At 46.5% G+C, this 18,875-nt stretch overlaps 1 protein-coding gene across 1 annotated transcript in view; it reads left to right on the forward strand.

The window, feature by feature from the left end:
* Positions 1-5,282: 5,282 nt before the first annotated feature.
* Positions 5,283-18,875, forward strand: part of LOC118369850 (cysteine-rich protein 2-like) — a 31,630-nt gene continuing 18,037 nt past the window's right edge. The window contains exons 1-2 of the mRNA XM_052498727.1: positions 5,283-5,448; positions 16,670-16,764. Of these exons, the coding sequence (XP_052354687.1) occupies positions 5,406-5,448; positions 16,670-16,764 (138 nt within the window). The 5' untranslated portion in view covers positions 5,283-5,405. The remainder of the gene's footprint in view (positions 5,449-16,669; positions 16,765-18,875) is intronic.

Here is an 18,875-nt window from a genome sequence, read left to right on the forward strand (position 1 = left end):
GGGTGTAGTTGTAGCCCTATGGTATATACCAATCCCAACCTTTCAAGTCTCAGAGGGAGTCAACGGTAACAACAGCTATTAGTGATTTGTAATCATCCCCAGCTCACTTTTCTGCAAAGTGCATTAACCACAGAGCCACAGCCCCACTTAGTGGCTAAACAACACAGAGCCACAGCCCCACTTAGTGGCTAAACAACACAGAGCCACAGCCCCACTTAGTGGCTAAACAACACAGAGCCACAGCCCCACTTAGTGGCTAAAAACAACACAGAGCCACAGCCCCACTTAGTGGCTAAACAACACAGAGCCACAGCCCCACTTAGTGGCTAAACAACACAGAGCCACAGCCCCACTTAGTGGCTAAACAACACAGAGCCACAGCCCCACTTAGTGGCTAAAACAACACAGAGCCACAGCCCCACTTAGTGGCTAAACAACACAGAGCCACAGCCCCACTTAGTGGCTAAACAACACAGAGCCACAGCCTCACTTAGTGGCTAAACAACACAGAGCCACAGCCCCACTTAGTGGCTAAACAACACAGAGCCACAGCCCCACTTAGTGGCTAAACAACACAGAGCCACAGCCTCACTTAGTGGCTAAACAACACAGAGCCACAGCCCCACTTAGTGGCTAAACAACACAGAGCCACAGCCCCACTTAGTGGCTAAACAACACAGAGCCACAGCCTCACTTAGTGGCTAAACAACACAGAGCCACAGCCCCACTTAGTGGCTAAACAACACAGAGCCACAGCCTCACTTAGTGGCTAAACAACACAGAGCCACAGCCCCACTTAGTGGCTAAACAACACAGAGCCACAGCCCCACTTAGTGGCTAAACAACACAGAGCCACAGCCCCACTTAGTGGCTAAACAACACAGAGCCACAGCCCCACTTAGTGGCTAAACAACACAGAGCCACAGCCCCACTTAGTGGCTAAACAACACAGAGCCACAGCCCCACTTAGTGGCTAAACCACACAGAGCCACAGCCCCACTTAGTGGCTAAACCACACAGAGCCACAGCCCCACTTAGTGGCTAAAACCACGCAGAGCCACAGCCCCACTTAGTGGCTAAACAACACAGAGCCACAGCCCCACTTAGTGGCTAAACAACGCAGAGCCACAGCCCCACTTAGTGGCTAAACAACACAGAGCCACAGCCCCACTTAGTGGCTAAACAACACAGAGCCACAGCCCCACTTAGTGGCTAAACAACACAGAGCCACAGCCCCACTTAGTGGCTAAACAACACAGAGCCACAGCCCCACTTAGTGGCTAAACAACGCAGAGCCACAGCCCCACTTAGTGGCTAAACAACACAGAGCCACAGCCTCACTTAGTGGCTAAACAACACAGAGCCACAGCCCCACTTAGTGGCTAAACAACACAGAGCCACAGCCCCACTTAGTGGCTAATCAACACAGAGCCACAGCCCCACTTAGTGGCTAAACAACACAGAGCCACAGTCCCACTTAGTGGCTAAACAACACAGAGCCACAGCCCCACTTAGTGGCTAAACAACACAGAGCCACAGTCCCACTTAGTGGCTAAACAACAGAGTCACAGCCCCACTTAGGGGCAAAACTTCACATCATAGCTGAGGCCTCCACTTAGTAATACAGGGCTACAAAGTCTGGTAAGTCAGGTAGGTATCTTGCATACAGCAGACTTTGCAATTTGGTGTGAAAATGTTTTAACAATGACTCCACTGATATACTTTTTTACCAAAGAGACTGTCTTAAGACAGGTCGGTCAATGTACTATTAGAGAATATGTGCAGTTGATAGAAGGAGTAGATGTGAGAGCCAAGAGAGAGAACCCAGTATGCACAGATCTCAGCAACACAGCAAAGGTTTGGACCACGCAGCCGTCATGCAGCTCAGGAAGGAGACGCGTTCTGTCTCCATGAGATGAACGTACTTTGGTGCGAAAAGTGCAAATCAATCCCAGAACAACAGCAAAGGACCATGTGAAGATGCTGGAGGAAACAGGTACAAAAGTATATATATCCACAGTAAAACAAGTCCTAAATCGACATAACCTGAATGGCCGCTCAGCAAGGAAGAAACCACTGCTCCAAAACCGCCATAAAAAAAAGCCAGACTACGTTTTGCAACTGCACATGGGGTCAAAGATCGTACTTTTTGGAGAAATGTCCTCTGGTCTGATGAAACAAAAATAGAACTATTTGGCCATAATGACCATCATTATGTTTGGAGGAAAAAGGAGGATGCTTGTGTAACCAATGTGAAATGGCTAGCTAGTTAGCGGTGGTGCGCGCTAATAGTGTTTCAATCGGTGAGGTCACTCACTCTGAGACCTGAAGTAGTTGTTCCCCTTGCTCTGCAAGGGCCGTGGCTTTTGTGGAGAGATGGGTAAGGATGCTTCATGGGGGGCAGTTGTCTGTGTTTGCAGAGGAGCCCGGGTCGGGGCGAGGGGATGGACTAAAGTTAAACTGTTGCACTTGTAAGCTGAAGAACACCATCCCAACCGTGAAGCACAGGGGTGGCAGCATCATGTTGTGGGTTGTTTTGCTGCAGGAGGGACTGGTGCACATCACTAAATAGATGGAATCATGAGGGAGGAAAATTGTGGATATATTGAAGCAACATCTCAAGACATCAGTCAGGAAGTTAAAGCTTGGTTGCAAATGAGTCTTCCAAATGGACAATAACCCAAGCATACTTCCAAAGTTGTGGCAAAATGGCTTAAGGAAAACATAGTCAAGGCATTGGAGTGGCCATCACAAAGCCCTGACCTCAATCCTATAGAACATTTGTAGGCAGAACTGAAAAGCGTGTGCGAGCAAGGAGGCCTACAAACCTGACTCAGTTACACCAGCTCTGTCAGGAGGATTGGGACAAAATTCACCCAACTTATTGTGGGAAGCTTGTGGAAGGCTCCCCAAACGTTTGACCCAGGTTAAACAATTTAAAGGCAATGCTACCAAATACCAATTGAGTGTATGTAAACTTCTGACCCACTGGGAATGTGATGCAAGAAATAAAAGCTGAAATAAATAATTCTCTCTACTATTATTCTGACATTTCATATTCTTAAAATAAAGTGGTGATCCTAACTGACCTAAGACAGGGAATCTTTACTGGAATTAAATGTCAGGAATTTTGAAAAACTGAGTTTAAATGTAGTTGGCTAAAGTGTATGTTAACTTCCAACTTCAAAAGTATATTTGATCAATTACTTGAAATTAGTAGACATCTAACAGACTGTGCCTTTAAATAGTCTAATGAAACATCCAACTAATTTTGTGCCAGAGGTGGGATGGGGAATAGTGAGTGAGGACCACGTTTGGAGGAAACAGACTACAAATGGTGGCAAAGCCTAGACCCCGCTAGTGACTGATCGTATTTCAGACATTTGGAATAAGATGCGAAAAAGAGCTCTGAAGAAGACCTTGAGGCAGACGCATAATGCGTATTAAAGAGTAGTGATAGTAGCAAGAGCAGTGGGCGGGTTTCTTGTTTTTTTCTCATCTTGTTCAACTGTTGCCATGCACCTACAAAAGGATGGCTCAGATGTGCGAGTGCCCTATGAATTTTGAGAAACAGGAAATAAAAAGCCCATATCTATGTGTTCGTGTGCAGTGCATGAAGTTGTATTCGAAATTAACCGATTTCAGAGGTTTAGCCTACTCGTTTGAAACTGTTTATACTGTATCAATGCCTCTATGTGCGAGTCCGGCGAAGGCACGAATAGTCCTACAGCTGGTTACTGAGGCCTATTGGTTAAAACAGAGAAACACAACCGTGCTACTCACATGCGTTATACAACAAACAAATACGTTGGACTACATCTTCTGCCTTGTCTGTACAGCGAACACCGCTAACACAGATAGATGTGACGCTTCCTTGGGAAATGGTCGGACCACTCAGGATTCAGGAAATCTCTGCCCACACGTTCCTTGGCGCTTATTCCCAAAACTTTTGATTGGCTTTGTTGTAGACTTGGATACAGCGATATTGTTTCATTACAATGACCTGCATGAATGAATTCTGTGTCCAAAAAAATGCAGACCCTTTGATATTGTAGCGTCCCGCACAGACAGCTGTGTGTTATGTGTTAGGCTAGTAGGTGGTTGTGTTGTACTTACCAGTGCCCAGTGTTCGCTGGGTCCGACATGCCAATCAACCTGCTATCTGCCAATCACGGGAATGCCTGGAATGTTCTGATTCCGGGCATCGTGGAGGGGGGTTGGGGGGTTGGAGCATTGGAAGTTAAGACCAGGTTCAGCCTTTGTTCTCTCTCTGACATCTGGGCTTCACAAGAGAAGGTCACGTTCGGCTTGTGGGCTATCTTTCATTTATTTGGCGTGGGCTACGGCCAAACAGTATCCTGTGTAAAGTTGGTTTAATAAACCGTCAATTCGTAAACTCAACCCTCTGTCTGGACAATTGTTCCTTTATGATCTAGTCAGGTCATTACAATATAATTTTTATATTTTTTATATCAATATGCCTAGATATTTGTTAATGAGAGGATAACGTAAAACCACAGTCTGTAACATTAATAGTAATTTCAACAAATAAATTATATACCCCATGAAATTCCATAGGCTTATTATTCTAAACCAACGTTAAGCTACCCTTATAAATACGATTTGATGCTCCTATAACTAATTTACGAAGTCTATGATCGTATCAATCCCACACAGCCTGTGTGGTGTGGGGATAGCTTTGTCCACTGAGTGGGGACAGAGAGCCACATACACAGTTTGGAGTGTAGGCTACTTGGAGGAAGATTGGCATGACAGTAGTATCATCTTGATTTGAGTTCGTTTGCGAGAGCTGTTGATGAGGGTAGGGCCTCTTTACACTAGGAAAAGTGGACACAGTAAAATGTTTTTGTTTCACCGATACATGTAGCTTATTCTGGGTTTCTGATTGTTGATGTTAGGGTATACCTTTACATTTTCCCTGGTGGAAACATGTTTCTCATGTAGGCCTCCAAAATACATGGACACAACAGCTCTGGTGAGTGGTGCTGCGGGCCCAGGTTCATGTCAGGGTACCACAGGTTTCCTATGTCCTGTTCTTAATAGAGTGGGTGTGTTCATTCAATAGGATGGTACGGTAGGCTACACCTCCCATTGCTCTGGGGTGACATTTCCCCTATGAAGGCCTACAGATCTTGGATCAGCTTCCTTCCCGGAATCCTAACATCAACAATCAGTGGGGAAAATGCTAAACTGGCCCAAGATCAGCCTCTAGGGTCAACTTCACCCTACTCCACACCTCCCATTCGGAGGCGGAGCCCCGAAGTCTCTTTACTTGAAATTGAACACAGTTGAAGGTACTGCATCATTCTGCCAGCCTCACAGATAGAATTTAAAGGTCTTTCGAGTGGGAGTAGATCGTCAGCTGGACAAAGCTTTTTTGAAGAATGACGTCGAGGTGCCCCAGATGCACAAAAGATGTGTTTTTTGGTAAGGAATAGTTTTAGTAAATTTATAGCCCCCGCCAATGAAAAATGATCTGAATATTGAAGATGATCAGAGAATTTGGATTGCATATATTTAAGAGTGATGGTAATGATTTACGATAATTAAATGAGAATTTACTGAAAGAAAATATTCAAATGGTTATTGTATGGATAATTTGTGCAGATACAAACATAATAGAATATAACTGAATCCAAACCCTGTATGTCTTGCAAATGCCTTTGTGAAAAGGAGAAAAATATGTGTTATGTGAACTGTTTGGTATTGAGGCGACACGGAGGGGCTGCCAAGGCATGAATGCCAAGTTGTCCCGGCTGATGACTTTGGGTTGCAGAACTGTCAGAATAGGCTAAAAGTGTAGACTTTGTTATCATAAGATAATGTATTATCAAAAGACAATAGAAAAATATAATTAAAGTTACCTTTTCAAAACCAGGCTAAGGAAATGCATGTATACATTCTTAACCAGATGTCTCTGAAATGTTGACTGATTATTCCAAGACATTCAACGAGGATGAGTTAATACTTTACATGTTTATTTACGTATAGGCAAGGTTACACAGGTTATATAAGTTAAACCACTGGAAGGAGTCTACAGGCTGCAGCTCTTGGTTGTTCCCACTCTTGTCTCTGAGCTGAAATACACTTTTGTCTATTGATTTATTGTCTGCAAGTTGAAACCTTATTTATCCTGAAGTGTGGTAACCCGTTATAGGCAGAGGGAGAGGGGTCAAAATGTCCAATAACATTTCAGGGAAAGGGTAGAGTACAAAGTCTGTGTTGGTTATAGCCTACCCTGTGAAACAACATAAAGGAAACCCTACTTATAATGTACCAAATAGAGATATACACTACAATGTCAAACGTTTTAGAACACCAACTCATTCAAGGGTTTTTCTTTATTTGTACTATTTTCTACATTGTAGAATAATAGTGAAGAAATAAAAACTATGAAATAACACATATGGAATCATGTAGTAACCAAAAAAGTGTTATATTGCAGATTCTTCAAATAGCCACCCTTTGTCTTGATGACAGCTTTGCACACTCTTGGCATTCTCTCAACCAGCTTCATGAGATAGTCACCTGGAATGCATTTCAATTAACAGCTGTGCCTTCTTAAAAGTTAATTTGGGGAATTTCTTTCCTTCTTAATGTGTTTGAGCCAATCAGTTGTGTTGATATACAGAAGATAGCCCAATTTGGTAAAAGACCAAGTCCATATTATGGTAAGAACAGCTCAAATAAGCAAATAGAATTGACAGTCCATTATTACTTTAAGACATGAAGGTCAGTCAATACGGAAAATTTCAAGAACTTTGAAAGTTTCTTCAAGTGTGCAGTTGCAAAAACCATCAAGAGCTATGATGAAACTGTCTCTCATGTAGAAAATAGTAAAAATAAAGAGTAACCCTGAGTAGGTTACTGAATAAGTAGGTGTTCGAAAACTTTTGATCGGTAGATGTTACCATCGGAATAAATAAACAAATGAATGAATTAATAAATAAATGGATGAATGAATGGAGGGGTTTGTATTTCATAGTATTTTTGTGTAATTATAGGGGATTAGTACAAGACGGTTGGCTGCTAGGTAAAGGCCTTAACAAAGCCTTCCAAACTGGCAGCGACTACAGGGCAAATCAGACCTAATGGACATGGCAAAATGTTCAACCATTGAAGGTTTAAAGGTGCTACACATAATATTTATTAAAAATCTTTGCATTGTAATTTCTGAACATTTTCATAATATGCACTACCGTTCAAAAGTTTGGGGTCACTTAGAAATGTCCTTGTTTTTGAAAGAAAAACTATTTTTTTTGTCCATTAACATAACATTGATCTGAAATGCAATGTAGACATTGTTAATGTTGTAAATGACTATTGTAGCTGGAAATGGCAGATTTGTTTATGTAATATCTACATAGGCGTACAGCCGTACAGAGGCCCATTATCAGCAACCATCACTCCTGTGAAACAATAAAACTGGCCTTCTTTAGACGAGTTGAGTATCTGGAGCATCAGCGTTTGTGGGTTCGGTTATAGGCCCAAAATGGCCAGAAACAAAGAACTTTCTTCTGAAATTCATCAGTATATTCTTGTTCTGAGAAATGAAGGCTATTCCTTGCGAGAAATTGCCAAGAAACTGAAGATCTCGTACAATGCTGTGTACTGCTACCTTCACAGAACAGAGCAAACTGTCTCGAACCAGAATAGAAAGAGGAGTGGGAGGCCCCGGTGCACAACTGAGCAAGAGGACGGGGTACATTAGAGTGTCTAGTTTGAGAAACAGACGCCTCATAAGTCCTCAACTGGCAGCTTAAATAAATAGTACCCGCATAACACCAGTCTCAACGTCAACAGTGAAGAGGCGACTCCAGGATGCTGGACTTCTAGGCAGAGTTGCAAAGCCATATCTCAGACTGGTCAATAAAAATAAAAGATTAAGATGGGCAAAAGAACACTGTACAGTGGAAGATTGGACAAAAATGTTGTGGACAGACAAATCTAAGTTTGAGGTCATTTTCGGATCAGTGTGAACAAAGTTACATGGAGTAAACAATTAGCGTGAGACGCATGAGGAGGTAGAACAAATGAAAAGATGCATGTACAGGTTGATGCCATCTGTATAAAAAGCATGGTGGAGATAAAGCAATCACAGGCAGCAGAGTACTGTGAGGTGTTGGCTTTAGGGATGTGGTGGTCTGGGGGTGCTTTGGTGGTAGTCAAGTGGGAGATTTGTACAGGTTAAAGGGATCTTGAAGAAGGAAGGCTATCACTATATTTTGCAACTCCATGCTCTGTGGACAGCTCTTAGAGTACTGGAGCCAATTTCCTCCTACAACAGTACAATGGTCCAAAGCACAGCTCCAAACTATGCAATAACTATTTAGGGAAGAAGCAGTCAGCTGGTATTCTGTCTATAATGGAGTGGTCAGCACAGTCACCGGATCTCATCCCTATTGAGCCGTTGTGGGAGCAGCTTGACCATATGGTACGTAAGTGTCACGAGCATGTGTCCTTGGTGCGCAGGGTACTTGGGTGACTGTTGGAGCATGACCTGTACGTCAAGGCTGAGAAATACCTGCTCTTCCAGCAGGCCGTCTCCTTCCTAAGGTATCGCATTTCCACATTAAATCAAATAGAATTTTATTTTTATTTGTCACATACACATGGTTAGCAGATGTTAATGCGAGTGTAGGGAAATGCTTGTGCTTCTAGTTCCGACAATGCAGTAATAACCAACAAGTAATCTAGCTAACAATTCCAAAACTACTACCTTATAGACACAAGTGTAAGGGGATAAGAATATGTACATAAAGATATATGAGTGAGTGATGGTACAGAACGGCATAGGCAAGATACAGTAGATGGTATTGAGTGCAGTATATACATATGAGATGAGTATGTAAACAAAGTGGCATAGTTAAAGTGGCTAGTGATACATGTATTACATAAAGATGCAGTAGATGATAATAATAATAATATATGCCATTTAGCAGACGCTTTTATATACAGTCATGCATACATTCTACGTATGGGTGGTCCCGGAATCGACCCTGTTACAAATACCAACTGAGCTACAGAAGGACCAGTATATACATATACATATTATCATAGGGTATGTAAACATTATATTAGGTAGCATTGTTTAAAGTGGCTAGTGATATATTTTACATAATTTCCCATCAATTCCTATTATTAAAGTGGCTGGAGTTGAGTCAGTGTGTTTGGCAGCAGCCACTCAATGTTAGTGGTGGCTGTTTAACAGTCTGATGGCCTTGAGATAGAAGCTGTTTTCAGTCTCTTGTGTCCTGGAGGGCAGGTAGTTTGCCCCGGTGATGCGTTGTGCAGACCTCACTACCCTCTGGAGAGCCTTATGGTTGTGGGCGGAGCAGTTGCCGTACCAGGCGGTGTACCAGGCGGTGATACAGCCCGACAGGATGCTCTCGATGTGCATCTGTAGAAGTTGTGAGTGCTTTTGGTGACAAGCCGAATTTCTTCAGCCTCCTGAGGTTGAAGAGGCGCTGCTGCGCCTTCTTCACGATGCTGTCTGTGTGGGTGGGTGGACCAATTCAGTTTACATTTACATTACATTTAAGTCATTTAGCAGACGCTCTTATCCAGAGCGACTTACAAATTGGTGCATTCACCTTATGACATCCAGTAGAATAGTCACTTTACAATAGTGCATCTAAATCTTAAAGGGGGGGGGGGGCTGAGAAGGATTACTTATCCTATCCTAGGTATTCCTTAAAGAGGTGGGGTTTCAGGTGTCTCCGGAAGGTGGTGATTGACTCCGCTGTCCTGGCGTCGTGAGGGAGTTTGTTCCACCATTGGGGGCCAGAGCAGCGAACAGTTTTGACTGGGCTGAGCGGGGAACTGTACTTCCTCAGTGGTAGGGAGGCGAGCAGGCCAGAGGTGGATGAACGCAGTGCCCTTGTTTGGGTGTAGGGCCTGATCAGAGCCTGGAGGTACTGAGGTGCCGTTCCCCTCACAGCTCCGCAGGCAAGCACCATGGTCTTGTAGCAGATGCGAGCTTCAACTGGAAGCCAGTGGAGAGAGCGGAGGAGCGGGGGTGACGTGAGAGAACTTGGGAAGGTTGAACACCAGACGGGCTGCGTGCGTTCTGGATGAGTTGTAGGGGTTTAATGGCACAGGCAGGGAGCCCAGCCAACAGCGAGTTGCAGTAGTCCAGACGGGAGATGACAAGTGCCTGGATTAGGACCTGCTCCGCTTCCTGTGTGAGGCAGGGTCGTACTCTGCGGATGTTGTAGAGCATGAACCTACAGGAACGGGCCACCGCCTTGATGTTAGTTGAGAACGACAGGGTGTTGTCCAGGATCACGCCAAGGTTCTTAGCGCTCTGGGAGGAGGACACAATGGAGTTGTCAACCGTGATGGCGAGATCATGGAACGGGCAGTCCTTCCCCGGGAGGAAGAGCGGCCCCGTCTTGCCAAGGTTCAGCTTGAGGTGGTGATCCGTCATCCACACTGATATGTCTGCCAGACATGCAGAGATGCGATTCGCCACCTGGTCATCAGAAGGGGAAAGGAGAAGATTAATTGTGTGTCGTCTGCATAGCAATGATAGGAGAGACCATGTGAGGTTATGACAGAGCCAAGTGACTTGGTGTATAGCGAGAATAGGAGAGGGCCTAGAACAGAGCCCTGGGGGACACCAGTGGTGAGCGCGTGGTGAGGAGACAGATTCTCGCCACGCCACCTGGTAGGAGCGACCTGTCAGGTAGGACGCAACCAAGTGTGGGCCGCGCCGGGAGATGCCCAACTCGGAGAGGGTGGGAGAGGAGGATCTGATGGTTCACAGTATCGAAGGCAGCCGATAGGTCTAGAAGGATGAGAGCAGAGGAGAGAGAGTTAGCTTTAGCGGTGCGGAGCGCTCCGTGATACAGAGAAGAGCAGTCTCAGTTGAATGACTAGTCTTGAAACCTGACTGATTTGGATCAAGAAGGTCATTCAGAGAGAGATAGCGGGAGAGCTGGGCCAAGGACGGCACGTTCAAGAGTTTTGGAGAGAAAAGAAAGAAGGGATACTGGTCTGTAGTTGTTGACATCGGAGGGATTGAGTGTAGGTTTTTTCAGAAGGGTTGCAACTGTCGCTCTCTTGAGGACGGAAGGGATGTAGCCAGCGGTCAGGGATGAGTTGATGAGCGAGGTGAGGTAAGGGAGAAGGTCTCCGGAAATGGTCTGGAGAAGAGAGGAGGGGATAGGGTCAAGCGGGCAGGTTGTTGGGCGGCTGGTCGTCACAAGACGCGAGATTTCATCTGGAGAGAGAGGGGAGAAAGAGGTCAGAGCACAGGGTAGGCAGTGTGAGCAGAACCAGCGGTGCCGTTTGACTTAGCAAACGAGGATCGGATGTCGCCGACCTTCTTTTCAAAATGGTTGACAAGTCATCTGCAGAGAGGGGAGGAGGGGGGAGGATTCAGGAGTGAGGAGAAGGTGGCAAAGAGCTTCCTAGGGTTAGAGGCAGATGCTTGGAATTTAGAGTGGTAGAAAATGGCTTTAGCAGCAGAGACAGAGGAGGAAAATGTAGAGAGGAGGGGTGAAAGGATGCCAGGTCCGCAGGGAGGCGAGTTTTCCTCCATTTCGCTCAGCTGCCCGGAGCCCTGTTCTGTGAGCTCGCAATGAGTCGTCGAGCCACGGGGGCGGGAGGGAGGACCGCGCCGGCCTGGAGGATAGGGGGCCATAGAGAGTCAAAGGATGCAGAAAGGAGGAGAGGAGGGTTGAGGAGGCAGAATCAGGAGATAGGTTGAGAAGGTATGAGCAGAGGGAAGAGATGATAGGATGGAAGAGGAGAGAGTAGCGGGGGAGAGAGAGCGAAGGTTGGGACTATGCGATACCATCCGAGTAGGGGCAGTGTGGGAGGTGTTAGATGAGAGCGAGAGGGAAAAGGATACAAGGTAGTGGTCGGAGACTTGGAGGGGAGTTGCAATGAGGTTAGTGGAAGAACAGCATCTAGTAAAGATGAGGTCGAGCGTATTGCCTGCCTTGTGAGTAGGGGGAAGGTGAGAGGGTGAGGTCAAAGAGGAGAGGAGTGGAAAGAAGGAGGCAGAGAGGAATGAGTCAAAGGTAGACGGGGGAGGTTTAAAGTCGCCCAGCACTGTGAGAGGTGAGCCGTCCTCAGGAAAGGAGCTTATCAAGGTATCAAGCTCATTGATGAACTCTCCGAGGGAACCTGGAGGGCGATAAATGATAAGGATGTTAAGCTTGAAAGGGCTGGTAACTTTGACAGCATGAAATTCAAAGGAGGCGATAGACAGATGGGTAAGGGGAGAAAGAGAGAATGACCACTTGGGAGAGATGAGGATCCCGGTGCCATCACCCCGCTGACCAGAAGCTCTCGGGGTGTGCGAGAACACGTGGGCGGACGAAGAGAGAGCAGTAGGAGTAGCAGTGTTGTCTGTGGTGATCCATGTTTCCGTCAGTGCCAAGAAGTCGAGGGACTGGAGGGAGGCATAGGCTGAGATTAACTCTGCCTTGTTGGCCGCAGATCAGCAGTTCCAGAGGCTACCGGAGACCTGGAACTCCACGTGGGTCGTGCGCGCTGGGACCACCAGATTAGGGTGGCCGCGGCCACGCGGTGTGGAGCGTTTGTCTGTGATGTGTACGCCGAGGAACTTAAAACTTACTACCCTCTCCACTACTGTTCCATCAATGTGGATAGGGGGGTGTTCCCTCTGCTGTTTCCTGAAGTCCACAATCATCTCCTTAGTTTTGTTGACGTTGAATGTGAGGTTATTTTCATGACACCACAATCCGAGGGCCCTCACCTCCTCCCTGTAGGCCGTCTCGTCGTTGTTGGTAATCAAGCCTACCACTGTTGTGTCGTCCGCAAACTTGATGATTGAGTTGGAGGCGTGCGTGGCCACGCAGTCGTGGGTGAACAGGGAGTACAGGAGAGGGCTCAGAACGCACCCTTGTGGGGCCCCAGTGTTGAGGATCAGCGGGGTGGAAATGTTGTTGCCTACCCTCACCACCTGGGGGCGGCCCATCAGGAAGTCCAGTACCCAGTTGCACAGGGCGGGGTCGAGACCCAGGGTCTTGGAGGGCACTATGGTGTTAAATGCCGAGCTGTAGTCGATGAACAGCATTCTCACATAGGTATTCCTCTTGTCCAGATGGGTTAGGGCAGTGTGCAGTGTGGTTGAGATTGCATTGTCTGTGGACCTATTTGGGCGGTAAGCAAATTGGAGTGGGTCTAGGGTGTCAGGTAGGGTGGAGGTGATATGGTCCTTGACTAGTCTCTCAAAGCACTTCATGATGACGGACGTTTCGCTCAGTTACCTTAGCTTTCTTGGGAACAGGAACAATGGTGACCCCCTTGAAGCATGTGGGAACAACAGACTGGGATAGGGATTGATTGAATATGTCTGTAAACACACCAGCCAGCTGGTCTGCTCTGAGGGCGCGGCTGGGGATGCCATCTGGGCCTGCAGCCCTGCGAGGGTTGACAAGTTTAAATGTTTTCCTCACGTCGGCTGCAGTGAAGGAGAGTCCGCATGTTTTAGTTGCGGGCTGTGTCAGTGGCACTGTATTGTCCTCAAAGCGGGCAAAAACGTTATTTAGTCTGCCTGGGAGCAAGACATCCTGGTCCGTGACTGGGCTGGTTTTCTTTTTGTAATCCGTGATTGACTGTAGACCATGCCACATACCTCTGAGCCGTTGAATTGAGATTCTACTTGGTCTCTATACTGACGCTTAGCTTGTTTGATTGCCTTGCGGAGGGAATAGTTACACTGTTTGTATTTGGTCATGTTTCCGGTCACCTTGCCCTGATTAAAAGCAGTGGTTCGGGCTTTCAGTTTCACGCGAATGCTGCCATCAATCCACAGTTTCTGGTTTGGGAATGTTTTAAGCGTTGCTATGGGAACGACATCTTCAACGCACGTTCTAATGAACTCGCTCACCGAATCAGCGTATTCTTCAATGTTGTTGTCTGACGCAATACGAAACATATCCCAGTCCACGTGATGGAAGCAGTCTTGGAGTGTGGAATCAGATTGGTCGGACCAGCGTTGAACAGACCTCAGTGCGGGAGCTTCTTGTTTTAGTTTCTGTCTGTAGGCAGGGATCAACAAAATGGAGTCGTGGTCAGCTTTTCCGTTAGGGGTGGAGATGGAGAGTGACCGCATTTCAGCTGTGCGTAGTTGGCTGCCTCCCACCACGGTAAAGGAAGTGCAGCGGTTTCTAGGGTTTGCCAACTACTACCAGAGGTTCATCCGGGGCTTTGGTCAGGTAGAGGCTCCTATTACCTCACTGGTGAAGGGGGACTGGTGCGTTTGCAGTGATCGGCTGAGGTGGACAGGTCTTTTGGTCACTTGAGGGCTCTGTTTACCTCGGCTCCCGTGCTGGTGCATCTGGATCCCTCAAAGGCTTTCATAGTGGAGGTGGACGCGTCCGAGGCTGGGATAGAAGCCGTGCTCTCTCAGCACTCGGGTACGGGACCAAAGCTCCGCCCCTGTGCCTTCTTTTCGAAGAAAGCTCAGCCCAGCGGAAAGAAACTATGATGTGGGGGACGGAGAGTTGTTGGCTGTCGTCAATGCGTTGAAGGTGTGGAGACATTGGCTTGAGGTGGATGAACACGCTTTTCTCATCCGGACTGACCAACGCAATCTGGAGTACATCCGGGCGGTGAGGAGACTGAACCCTCGTCAAGCAAGGTAGGCCATGTTTTTTACCCGTTTTGTCTTCACCCTGTCCTACAGACCAGGTTCCCAGAATGCTAAGGCAGACGCACTGTCCCGGATGTATGACACAGAGCGGTCCATGGATCACACTCCCATACTCCCGGCCTCTTGCCTGGTGTCACCGGTAATGTGGGAGCTGGACACGGACATCAAGCAGGCAATACGTGCAGAGCCCACTTCTCTCCAGTGTCCAGCTGGAAGTCTGTACGTTCCGTCTGCTGTCCACAACCGTTTGATCTATTGGGCCCACACGTCACCCTCCTCTGGTCATCCGGCCATCGGTCGGACAGTGCGCTGTCTTAGTGGGATGTACTGGTGGCCCACCTTGGCAAAGGACATGAGGGTTTATGTTTCCTCCTGCTCGGTGTGCGCTCAGTGCAAGGCCCCTAGGCACCGGCCCAGAGGGACGTTACAACCCTTACTCGTTCCACAACGGCTTTGGTCGCACCTGTCAGTGGACTTCCTGGCGGATCTTCCTCCCTCACAGGGTAACATCACGATCCTGGTCGTTGTGGATCGGTTTTCTAAGTCCTGCCGTCTCCTCCCTTTGCCCGGTCTCCCTACGGCCCTATATAATGCGGAGGCTCTGTTCACACACGTCTTCTGGCACTACAGGGTGCCTGAGTACATAGTATCTGATCGAGGTCCCCAGTTCACGTCAAGGATCTGGAGGGCATTCATGAAACGTCTGGGGGTCTCGATAAGCCTTACCTCAGGTTTTCACCCCAAGAGTAACGGGCAGGTGGAGAGAGTGAACCAGGATGTGGATAGGTTTCTGCGGTCCTATTGCCAGGACCGGCTGGGCGAGTGGGCGGCATTCATACCCTGGTCAGAGATGGCCCAAAACTCGCTCCGCCACTCCTCCACTAACCTCTCTCCCTTCCAGTGCGTACTGGGGTACCGGCCGGTACTGTTCCTCTCCTTGTTCGGGCTCTCCTTGTTCGCCGGTCTACGAGCCATCGCCGATCCACTTTTCATTTTCCATTTGTTTTGTCTTTGTTTATACACACCTGTTTTTCATTCCCCTAATTATTGTTCATGTATTTAACCCTCTGTTTCCCCCATGGTGTTGTGGGGGATTGTTTAATGTCATGTTCTGTAATGTTGGTGACTGATTATTTCGACGGGTGCTGTTTCTTGCCCGTGAGTAAAAGTTGATGTTCATGTATTTGGGCAAGTGTATTGTTTTACCTTGCACCATTCATTATTCTGAGTAAAGTTACGTTGCTCCCAATTCTCTGCTCTCCTGCTCCTGACTGCATACACCAGCTACACCCACCATTCTGACTGTAAGAAGTGCCCATCAAGCCAATCCAATTTGTGGGAGGTGCTTCAGGAAGCATGGGGTGAAATCTCTTCAGATTACCTCAACAAATTGACAACTAGAATGCCAAAGATCTGCAAGCCTGTAATTTATGTAATTGATTCTCCTGCCGGAGCAGCATCTGTTGTAAAAATGGGAAAGGTGTTTTTGACTTTGTAGCTGTGTTATCTAGTGGACATTGGGTCAAATGGCCATTGTAGAATTTGCTCTGTCATTTCTTGGTTTCAAAAAGTCTACACCATTTGCTCAATTTCAGTTTGTGTGAGAATACAAGCACGTAGTAGTGTAGGGAATCATTGTACCATCTAAATTGCTGTGAAAGGCTCAAGCTCGAGTCAATCACGGGTCTCCGCCATGTTACAGGGAAATGAGATCCGGGAGATTGATTTTGAATGCAGCTTATTGCTGTTGCAATTCACCTTACATCCACACAGAGGAAATTCTAGGCATAGCACCATTACGACTTGCTGCCACTCCAATCTATCCTCTATACATTTTCAATTGATGGGGCACTATAATCACATCAGAGTAATATTGGTACAGCATTCTCACTCACGAGTGCAACAAATATAGCATATTACAAGGCACGCCTCAAAATATGTTAATTACTGGAAACAACAAGGCCTACTCCATTGTTTTTACTGTGTTGTAATTTTTTCTCTCTTTCTGTCCTGCAGCTGAGAAAGTGAGCTCGCTGGGGAAGAACTGGCACCGGTTCTGCCTGAAATGCAAACGCTGTAACAAAACCCTGTCGGCTGGCAACCACGCTGAGGTAAAGGGAAGCCCTGTGACCGTAATCAAATAAAATATCCTTTCTACAGAGAGGGAGATGTTATTTCTTTATTATTTATACTTTATTTAACCAGACAAGTCAGTTAAGAACAAATTCTTATTTACAATGATGGCCTACCCCGGCCAAACCCTCCCCTAACGCGGACAATACTTGGCCAATTGTGCACCGCCCTATGGGACTCCCGATCACGGCCGGTTGTGATACAGCCTTAGACCACTGCGCCACTCGGGACAAGAGAGTGAGAGAGAGAGACAGAGAGAGAGAAAGAGAGCGGTGTGCTATCTTACCCAAGAATAAAGGGAGGGAGGGAGGGAGGGGGCGAGACAAAGAGAGATACAGCGAAGGGATGTGCTATCCTACTCAAGAGAATGGGAGAGAAGGAAGGGGTTGCATGGGGACGGAGGGAGTAGGGCAGGCCACTAACCCCCATACAATGTAAAGCTATTTGAGCATAAACTGTATCACAACTAAGGGGTGTTGTCAGTTTAGTGAGTTGCTTTTAGGCCCATATATAAACTCAAACGAAAAGTTGCTGTGGCGCATCTACATTAGAAGTCAGATAACAGTGGCTGTGAAATTCAGTGACCTAGAAATTCCAATCATCTCAAGAATGAAACTGTTGAGCGGCTATGTTTTTGTGGGTCCCTTTGATTGTAGCTGGTCTGTGAACCAAAGCGTGGGTTTAGAATAATCGGACACTCATCCTTTGTCCACTCCGATCCCTCACCAGGCATCGCGACCCAGATCCTTTCTACTGTGTCTGTGTCGCAAATGGTACCCTATTCCCTACACTGACCAAAAAAATCCTGTTGTTTGTACAATAACTTAGTGTATATAGGGCACTACATAGGGAATATGGTGCCATTTAGAACACAGGCAGTGTCCTGCCACCTTTCATTGTCCCGCTCAAAAGATTTTCTAGCTCACTGAGCTGAATCGTTCAAGTTCAGAATCTAGGGCTTGTATATCTGACTGCACCCCCATCTCACAGACATGGGACACACACACACACACACACACACACACACACACACACACACACACTGTGTCCTCCCCTGAGCATGGCAGTTAGCCAGCCTAGTAGTGGAATGGAATGTTAGCTCAGGGGACGTCTCTAATTCGAGTGAATGTTTAATGGAACTCTGTCAAGAGGACTTGTCTCTCGTTTCACCAGGGTGCTTCTTCCTCAAGACAAATATGACACTGAGGATGATGGATGGAAATAACGAAGGGTTGGGGAATGCAAGTATTAAGACTTTAGTAAGAGTCAGGGCCAGTATTCATAAAGCGTCTTAGAGTAGGAATGCTGATCTGGGATCAGGATCCCACTGTCCATGTAATCTTCCTTAATTAAGATCTAAAATCAAAACCGAGGCTACATCAGCACTCCTAATCTGAGAATCTTTGTGAATATGATCCCAGATATTTGAAACAAAGTAATTCCATTAGTATCTAGAAAGTGTAGGGTTATGTTATTGCTAGTGTAGTATTAACAGTGTAATCCTCTTGTATGATCTCTCAGGACCCCACATTTCTGCCTAGTCATGCACAGTATGTCCTGTTAAATGTAAGAAAGGAGCTTTACTTTACAGTCATGGTAACAGCAACTGTTCAAGGATGACTCATCCTCACAGTCAGAAAAATAATAAGCAAATCCCAGAAATATACATATATCAAAAGAAGGATAACAGAGATTGAATAGAAGCTCAAAATGAAGACTGCACAGGTGGGCCTGGACAATGAAGACTCAGCTTGGTGCACGGATCCCCAGTGAGGGTTTATTGTACTAAAAATAGTAAAAGACAATAAAACAATCAATAAACAATGTATAAAAACTACGCAGTGTCGAGCCAGTGGGGGACCACATATGCCCCCTGGCAGGGGGGGTTTTGAGTCCCGACTAGGCCTCTATCTGTGGCTGTCAAAAATTACAGAAGGGGATCAGAATGATTCTAGCCAGTGTCTGGAAAGGCTATATAACACATTCATCTAAATGTGCACTCTAAACTATATTTTTCACTTATCACAGACTCCAAGTAACTGAATTATAGTTAGAGGCCCAATATTCTGGTCAGGTATGGTTGGTCTCC

Source organism: Oncorhynchus keta, chromosome 36 (assembly GCF_023373465.1).
Source record: "Oncorhynchus keta strain PuntledgeMale-10-30-2019 chromosome 36, Oket_V2, whole genome shotgun sequence".
Classification (NCBI taxonomy): domain Eukaryota; kingdom Metazoa; phylum Chordata; class Actinopteri; order Salmoniformes; family Salmonidae; genus Oncorhynchus; species Oncorhynchus keta.